Here is a 9,280-nt window from a genome sequence, read left to right on the forward strand (position 1 = left end):
GGCTACAGTCCACAGGATCCCAAACGAGTCGGACACGACTGAGTGACTTCACTTCACTGGGAGATACAGGGGTCGCAAAGACTCACACTCAACACCACCACCTCCATATGTTGTTCACCTTTAACTTTCTGGAGATCCTGCTTTTCTCTAAAGTTCTCTCCTTTACCCACCGTTACCTTTAAGGCTCTTTCATGTTGCTATCTCTTCGCAAGTTCCTCACCAATCCTCTTCATTGCCATCGCTTTTCCCTCATGATATTTTCAATTTTCTATTTCTCTCAAGGTCGCTGTCTCTGCTTCTCCTGACCCTCCTGCCCTCCTATTTGCAGGGGTGGCGACTGAATAAGAAGCCCCCTCCCGCAAGAGCCAAATTCCAGCGGGTTGTATTTGGGACACAGAACCATGGGTGTCACGTGGCTGGCCCAGGAACCTCCCCACAGGGGGTCAGGGGAAACGGTCTAAGAAACGAATGCCTGAGGGACAGAACTACCAGCCAGATAAGACGCGACGACTGAGCGGCTGGGAATCTCAGGAGCGGGGCGGGCTCTCCAGAATCCCGGGACCTGGGAGAGAACCGGGCCTCTCCGGGAGCGGGAGCCGGCGCGGCCTCCTGGGAGCCAGAGCGCGAGCCTGCGGACCGCAGAGCGAATAAACCCACATCGCCCAAGAGAATTTCACGCGGTGCAGGAAGGGCAGAGGAGTCACTGAGATCAGAAATTGGTTTAAGCAGCAAAGAGTTGCGAAACAAGGCGTCTCAGGAAGTAAACGCAGGCATCCGCTTCAGAGCGAGTTTAAAGCAAAATGGAGGCGCCTCTTCGCCACCCACCATTTGAATTTGCTGCGAGTGGTGGGACGGGAGCGGAGATTTAGATGCAGCAGCGACCCTCAACCCACGGTACAGAGGAAAGACAACTGCGAGAGGAAGACTTGACTAGAAAAAGAGAAACTCACTTTGCGCTGAGACCTCCGCTCGCTGCATTCCGCTTTCGGGTGCATGACGTTATGCGCTCGCGCAGTGAAAAGGCGGAGCGGCCTGGAGATGGGGCCCGAGCGGAGCCCGGCGGTCAGGGCCGCGGGCCAGAGAGGTCAGGCCTCCGTAGGGACAGTGGGAGTGTCAGGCGGCAGCGGGGCGACGGCCAGGGCCTCACTGCTGAAGGTGGCTGCAGTCAGGAAATGAAAAGACGGCCTGCTCCTTGAGAGGAAAGGTATCATAAAAGTAGACAGTGTATTTTAAAGCTAAGGCATCACTTTGCCAACGAAGGTCCCTAATGTCAAAGCTGTTGTTTTTCCAGTAGCAGGTAGAGATGTGCGAGTCGGTCCATAAACAAAGTTGACCAAAGAATTGATGCTTTTGGATTGTGGTGATAGAGAAGAATCCTGAGAGTCCCTTGGACAGCAAGGGGATCAACCAGTCAATTCTAAAGATCAACCCTGAATATTCACTGGAAGGATTGATGCTGATGCTGAAGCTCCAATACTTTGGCCAATTGATGCAAATATCGGACTCATTGGAAAAGACAATGATCGGGAAAGATTGAGGGCAAGAGGAGAAGGGGGTGACAGAAGATGGTTAGCATCACTGACTCAATGGACATGAATTTGAGCAAACTCCAGGAGACAGCGAAGGACAGGGAAGCCTGGCATGCCGCAGTCCATCAGGTCGCAAACTCTGGACACCACTGAGCCAGGGAACAACAGAATACATATACATATATCCATTCTTTTTAAGGTTTTTTTCTCCATATAGCTCATTACAGAGTATTTAGTAGAATTCCCTGTGCTATATAGTAGGGCCTCATTACTTATTCACTTTATGCATAGTAGTGAGATGAAGTGAAAGGTATGTTAATCCACATCTCCCAATTTATTCCTTCACCTCTCACATCCTGATAACTATACGTTGTTTTGTATGTCAGCACGTCTATTCCTGTTTTGTACAGAAGTTCATTTGTACCCTTTGTTTAGATTCCACAGATAAGTGATACCATATGATATATGTCTTTCTCTTCTGTCTCTTGTTGATAGAAAAGCTGAAGTCTCCCAGACCCCAGTGACATACAAGAGAAAGGCTCAAGCACCTACTGGTTAGAACAAAAGAACCATAGACTCAGCGTCTAATACACATTTCTGACTTCTTTTTTAAAAACATTTTTTTCATTTGACTGCATCAGGTCCCATGACTTCATGGCAAATAAATGGGGAAACAGTGGAAAGAGTAACAGACTTTATTTTCTTGGCTCCGAAATCACTGTAGATGGTGACCACAGCCATGAAATTCAAACACGCTTGCTCACTAGAAGAAAGTGATGACAAACCTAGACAGAATATTAAAAAGCAGAGTCATTATATTGCCGACAAAGGTCAGTATAGTCACAGATATAGTTTTCCCAGTAGTCATATATAGATGTGAGAGATGAAGTACACACAATAATGAGCGCCAAGGAATTGATGCTTTTGAACTTTGTGTTGGAGAAGACTGTTGTGAGTACCTTGGATGCAAGAAGATCCAACCAGTCCTTCCTAAAGGAAATCAGTCCTGAATATTCATTGGAAGAACTGATGCTGAAGCTGAAACTCCAATACTTTAGCCAATTGATGCTAAGAGCTGACTCATTAGAAAAGGCCATGATGCTGGTAAAGACTGAAGGGAGGAAGAGATGGGGACAACAGAAGATGAGATGGTGGATGGCAAGACTGACTCAATGGACAAGAGTTTGAGCAAGTTCTGGGTGATGTTGGAGGACAGGGAAACCTGGCTTGTTGCACTCCATGGGGTTGCAAAGTGTGGGTCATGACTGAACAGCATCATAAGCAATCACCTAATGCTACCATTCTAGTAGGAATTTTCTCTGTCTTAGGGCTATAAAACTTGGCTGCAAGCCTGGGAAAGTGTTCCACTGTCCCTTGAGCTGACCTGCTGTGCTAACACTGTCATCCAGTCTAATAAACTTTATTCTCCTCCCTTTCGGCCTCACGTCTGGAAATCCTTTTTCAAGCTGTGCACGGACCATGAGAGTCACTCTGAAGCACTGGCCTATCTTATGGGGGACAGAGCCATCTTGAACTTGGTCACACAACTAATCTTGGAACATACCCACTGCCACGCATAGGGCTCAATCAGAGGCTCACACTTGCTCCTTCCCACAGCTCTCCTGCAGACCTCAACACTCCCCTCCACTTTCTCCCATTTTTCACCAGTTTTCATGCACAGCTGAGCAATAGGGCTACACGGCAGAGACCACTGGGCATGGACATTGCAACAGAAACACACAAGCTGCAACTCCGAGGACACTGGGCACTCAGCACGGAGACCAAGAAGCTGGTCCTCCGGGGAAACCAGCCTGCCAGCAACTGGGGACATCTCAAAGTTTAGGTCCCTGAGATTTGGTTGGATTGAGCTCAGTGAAGAAGTCACAAAGAGAGAGAGGCCCCAATGTCACTGCCCAGTGTCCTCACACACTCAGACCTAAATGGAAGATACTCCAGCTCTTGAAGGACAAGGGGGCCTCCTTAATAACCCCTTAGATTCCAAAGCTTCTGGCCACCCTAACCACAGTAAAATCAGTATCCTCCGCTCTGAGCAGATAAACTGCTGGAAGCAATGCGTGCAACAGCCCTCATATGAAGTCTCCCATTAACAGGAATACCATTCCTCAACAGGTTTCTACTCTACAGACCTTTTATTCAATCCACCAACATGTTGCACACCAAGACCTGAGTCTATTAATAACCCTGTCTCTACACCCCGCACAACTATGTACAGTACTCCTGTTATCATCTTCCCAATTCTAGAACAATCTCCCTTCTCCAATTAATTTTAATTAATGAAGACAACCCACTCCTACTCAACTCCATCAAAGCTCTATTAGCTGGAAGCATTTTCAATGATTTCTTCTCTCTGACAATATTCCAGCAACAGCAGTCCCACAACCCTAACCCTAACTGGGCCTCATTACTTGAAGTTCACTGCTCCTCACCCCTCGCCCCCCATAATCATATCAGGCTTGAGTCTAGCACTGGCAGTCAACCTCAATGCACAAAATCTAAAATTGTCCCTCAAATGTCTTCAAATTCTCCAATCTCTTAGGATATTTTCCCACTTTATACACCACATTCCACCGCACTTGCCAGCAATCCAAAACTCAGCATTATCCCCACTGGGTTTCATATCACTGGAAAACATGCAACCAAAACCCACTTCTTTAATTCAAAGAAAATTGTCTACACTAGTATCAGACCAAAGGGGCTCCCCAGGTGGCTCAGTGGTAAAAAATCCACCTGCCAATGAAGGAGATGTAAGAGACGGGGGATCCATCCCTGAGTCGGAACATCCCCAAGGTTAGGAAATGGCAACCCACTCCAGTATTCTTGCCTGGGAAATCCCATGGACTGAGGAACCTGGCCGGCTACACTCCATGGAGTCGCAAAGAGTCAGACAGGACTGAGCACAGAGAACATTTATATTCTCATTGAGTCTAGTGCTCATACCAGTAACTAGCCGCACTGAAAATAATTTCCTAAAATGAAGGGCCATTGTAGTCGATTTAGTACCCTGGTCAAATAAACCAGAAAGGGACAGTAATATGGCTCCCTAACACTGAGAAAACAGTGTCAGACTTTATTTTTTTGGTGCTCCAAAATCACTGCAGATGGTGACTGCAGCCATGAAATTAAGACATTCCTTGGAAGAAAAGTTATGACCAACCTAGATAACATATTCAAAAGCAGAGACATTACTTTGCCAAAAGTTCCGTCTAGTCAAGGCTATGGTTTTTCCAGTGGTCATGTATGGATGTGAGAATTGGACTGTGAAGAAAGCTGAGAGCCAAAGAATTGATGCTTTTGAACTGTGGTGTTGGAGAAGACTCTTGAGAGTCCCTTGGACTGCAAGGAGATCCAACCAGTCCATTCTAAAGGAGATCAGCCCTGGGATTTCTTTGGAAGGAATGATGCTGAAGCTGAAACTCCAGTACTTTGGCTACCTCATGCGAAGAGTTGACTCATTGGAAAAAGACTCTGATGCTGGGAGGGATTGGGGGCAGGAGGATAAGGGTACGACAGAGGATGAGATGGCTGGATGCCATCACCAACTCGATGGACCTGAGTTTTTTGTTTTTTTTTTTTTTTACAGTTTTTACAAATATTTTGTTTATTTTAATGAAGCTGGTACAGACACTGTCCATTTAAAACCCATATCCCAGGCCAAAAAGTACAAATAAAGTCAAAAAGAGCAGTGTTCTGTTGTATACACTTCTGCATGAATAACTTTAACTGCTAATGAAAATTAGATCTTTTCTGGGATCTTCTGACAAGATTTTTCTTTCATCTTAAAATGCTTTCTCTTCAGTGAAGTCATCTTTGGAGTTAGTCATTATTCTCTGTCATTTTGACTCCAAATGGATATTCCTCTTCTTTTGGTCCAGACCCTCAGATTTTAAAAGTAGCTTCAAGTTAAGGAAAGGTCATTTTTCCACAGTTCTGTTTTCCGAAAAACTTCCATCTCCCACTGAAAGTCATAGTCCAGGAGTGAAGCAATCACATGCTAGAACGTCAGGGCCAATTGGAAAGTCATTAGGAACACTTGCATTAGTTGATCTTATTTATCACAAGCCTGCAAATGCACAGTCCTGGAAAAGGCGGGCTCTCTATGCACACATGTAATTTTTAAAAAGGAGAGAGTGATATGAAGGGGGCTGAGGTTTGATCACCAAAAATCAGCACAATGAAAAGAAACAATAATGAATAATGGGCACTAGAATTCAAATTACCAGATGTTTTAAAGAGTTGGGGTGCCAGTTTCAATTATGTTTTGAACACCACATTACAAAAGAACTATTTTTAAAAATAAAAAAGGATTAAGGGGAAAGAATAAAAAATAAAAAGAATATCTAAACCGTTGAATGACCCCCTGTTTGTTCCTGATAAACTTCAATCACATCTTCTTCCTCCATTCCCAGTTCTTTTGGAGTGTGATTATCAGCAATTCTCTGACCTTCAAAGAGAAACCTGAGTGAATTCATAGGAACTCCCTGTCTTTGACAGTATGATTCTTTGAGTTTCTTGAGATGTGTCGTCATTTTCACTTTGAAGTGAATCTCACTGCTATCCTGTCCAATGACTTTGAGTTTAATATACTCTCCTTCCTTCTTATCCCCCAAGTCCTCGGTTGAAGGTTTTGCTTCCTGGTCAGACATGGTGACGGTGGTTTCCCACGGGGTCTCCGCACACCAGCAGCCTCGGGTAGGTAGAACCTCGCTCCGGGGTTTACAAATCCGTCTCTCTACCCGACAGCACAACACCGCCTGGACCTGAGTTTGAGTGAACTCCGGGAGATGGTGATGGACAGGGAGGCCTGGCATGCTGCGATTCATGGGGTCCCAAAGAGTTACACACGACTGAGCGACTGAACTTAACTGAACACTGAGAAAAAACTCCAGCTCCACCAGCAGTCCCAAAGCTGAAATTCTGAACTAATTCCTGAACACGCGTTTTCAGATATTTACAAAATTATCAGGTGCCATGTCATAAAATGACTTCTTCCCTATAAATTACTAGGTACTTCGTAATTTTTACACCAGGATTTTACAGAATTCTACAGGATTTTACACCGAAAGGAATTCAGTCCCCGGGCCTCTCACGGTCACTGAACTGACTTGGGGTTGAGGAACGGGTAGGGGAACAGGGAGGTCCGAGGTGACCCGAGACCACGGATATAGAGGAGAGGGGGATACCGCAGGCGCAGGTTAAGAAAAATAAAACATAAAACTACCCTCGATTCCCAGGGCGACCGCACCTACCAAAAGCTGGCTTCAGAATTTGCTGTAAACTCTCCTGTTGTTTACAGAATTTGCTGTTTACCTCGTCGTATACAGAGGTAAAAGACTCCTCCGCCCTTGGAACAAGACTAAAGCCTCAGCGAGGGTCGGAGCCTAGGATACTCGCCTGTCGCTGGGCGTGTGAGGGGCGGGACGTAGACAGGCCTGCGTCTGGGGTTTCGAGGGGCGGAGCCGAGTGAGGCCGAACCTGCCCGAAATGAACTGAGCGAGGATCAGCCGCACCGAGCAGGGCCAAGAGGATACTCTCAGGCTTCTATGTTCGGTTCCCGAGGCGTCTTGTCAGTGTTGAAAAGTACTTGAGGGTTTCCTGGTGGCTCAGACCAGAAAAGAATCTGGCTGCAATGCGGGAGACCTGGGTTCCATCGCCGGACTGGGAAGATCCCCGGAAGGAGGACATGGTCACTTCTGTTCTTTTCTGGAGAATCCCGATGGACAGGATCATGGCTGGCTAGAGTCCGTAGCGTCCCAAGGAGGCGGGCACGACTGAGCGACTAATCACTCACACACTCATACAGAGGGTTTTACACGTCTTGGGTTGCATCATAGATTCTTCATTAGTTTAAAAAACTGTGACACTTTTAAAATAAAAGCGTAAAATTCTGTGAGATGATTACGTTTGAAACGAAGAAGGTTGTCTCTTAACAATAGGATTCCTGCGGATGAGGCTGAAGCGATTCAGAGGTCAGGGAACTGAAACCTGGTGTGGCCGCATGGCTGAGGGTGCGTGAGGGTTGATGTGAGGCGATCGTGGGGGTGGGGTGGGGGTTGGTGTAGGGTGGTGGCTGGACCCAGGAATATTCCCGCGATTAGAATTAATTGAAGCAGTTTAAGTAAAGAAGAACTGGATTTGTGTGGGAATGACAAGCTAGAATATAAAACACACAACTCTTAGAATGGGCTACTTCATACTAACACTTCTAGGGAGAAAAAATGTCTTGACATACCACTTTTCCAAGGATCAAGTTTAGTAGTCACCGCAGTGGCCCAGCGACAGTGCACCCTGACGGGAACGCAGGATTGAAAAGCAGGCGCCATTCTGTGCTTTGGACCTTCTGGCTTGGAAGGGCCGCTTGGACCCATCCTCCTCAGCAGGTCCAGATAAGTTTGGAGAATTGTCTCCTGGTTTTTAGATCACCCCGTTATTGGTTGAGGACACCAAATTTTATGTGGCAATGTATTAACATACATAGCCCCTCAGTTAAAAGATACATGAGGATCCTGGTTGAAAGATACTGGGATTTCCTCAGTTGAAAGACACTTAGTAGCACTTACCTGGTAGTACAGTGGTAAAAATCCACCTGCCAATGCATTGGACACAGGTTTGATCCCTGGTCTGCAAGGATACCACGTGTCTTGGAACAACAAGCCTGTGCAACACAAGTACTGAGCCTGTGCTCTAAAGCTTGTGCTCTGCAACAAAAATAGCTACATCAGTGAGAAGGCTGTACACAGCAACTAGAGAGTAGCTCCTGTTGGCTGCAACTAGAGAAAGTCCACATGCAGCAAAACCAAATAAACATAGCCAAAAAAAAATAAAGATATTGAATGTTAAAAAATTATTAAAGAAGAGAGAAAAAATTTCCTGTAATGAGAACTACATTGTTCTTTATTAAAAAGTATTTCTGTTCCATGCTTGTGATGACATAGCTTCAAATGCCTTTGAGGAAAACTTGTTTACATCATAATATATATTACTTAAGTCAATACTTCTTTAATGGAATGGAACATCAAATTACTAGATGGTCATTTGATGGTAATTAGACACTTTATTGTTTGTTTAAAAATTTGAATATATTTTCTTCCTTTTCTTTGTTGTTTCAGAAATCTGTCAGATGTGGACAACAAAGCAGACTGTAAAATATAAATTCCTGAGAAGACAGAGTTTATTTTCACCAAAATTATCAACTTTGCACCACTTATAAATATTTCTATGTGTAGTAACTGACTGAACTCATCTCCTGAAGGAAATGTGTTCATATTTATAGGGCACGTACTATGTCCCCTGTGATTGTCTTATGTACATTTTAATCTTACAGGTCTCAAAATAACCCAGACAAATGTATTTGATAGCCTAAGATAGGGAAGAAATGTAAATTAGAGATTAAATCTGGGTCACAATAATAGCATATGGTGTCAGATTCTTGATCTCTGAAGATTTAGCTTTGGGACCAGGAACCAGACTTGATCAATCAAGAGCTATTGTGTAGCAGAGTTTTATTAAAGTATAAACAGGGACAGAGAAAGCCTCTGACATAGACATCGGAAGGAGGTAGAGAGTGTCCCTCTCACTAGTCTTTAGCAAGGGAATTATATACTTTTTAGTTATTACAATAAATCAAAAGAATGTCTTAAGTTTGTGACAATTTTACCAGACCCACTCCCACAATTTACATCTTAGAATAACAGGATTAGAACTCAACAGAAAGATCCTACCAGATCCACTCC

The 9,280-nt window shown here is 44.8% G+C and overlaps 2 protein-coding genes across 2 annotated transcripts in view; both read right to left on the reverse strand.

Moving 5' to 3' along the window:
- The window catches only part of LOC129632401 (zinc finger protein 28-like), a 76,262-nt gene extending 75,249 nt beyond the window's left edge, over nucleotides 1-1,013 (reverse strand). Inside the window, exon 1 of the mRNA XM_055553994.1 lies at nucleotides 951-1,013. The gene's annotated coding sequence lies outside the window, so the exon portion shown is untranslated. The remainder of the gene's footprint in view (nucleotides 1-950) is intronic.
- Nucleotides 1,014-5,142: 4,129 nt separating this feature from the next.
- LOC129632404 (small ubiquitin-related modifier 1) lies at nucleotides 5,143-6,311 on the reverse strand. Its single transcript, XM_055554020.1, has 2 exons — nucleotides 5,888-6,311; nucleotides 5,143-5,439 (listed from the first exon to the last, which is right to left on the reverse strand). The coding sequence occupies exon 1, from the start codon at nucleotides 6,191-6,193 to the stop codon at nucleotides 5,888-5,890; it is 306 nt and encodes a 101-aa protein (XP_055409995.1). The 5' UTR covers nucleotides 6,194-6,311; the 3' UTR covers nucleotides 5,143-5,439.
- Nucleotides 6,312-9,280: the final 2,969 nt, after the last annotated feature.

Source organism: Bubalus kerabau, chromosome 17, assembly GCF_029407905.1.
Source record: "Bubalus kerabau isolate K-KA32 ecotype Philippines breed swamp buffalo chromosome 17, PCC_UOA_SB_1v2, whole genome shotgun sequence".
Taxonomy (NCBI): domain Eukaryota; kingdom Metazoa; phylum Chordata; class Mammalia; order Artiodactyla; family Bovidae; genus Bubalus; species Bubalus kerabau.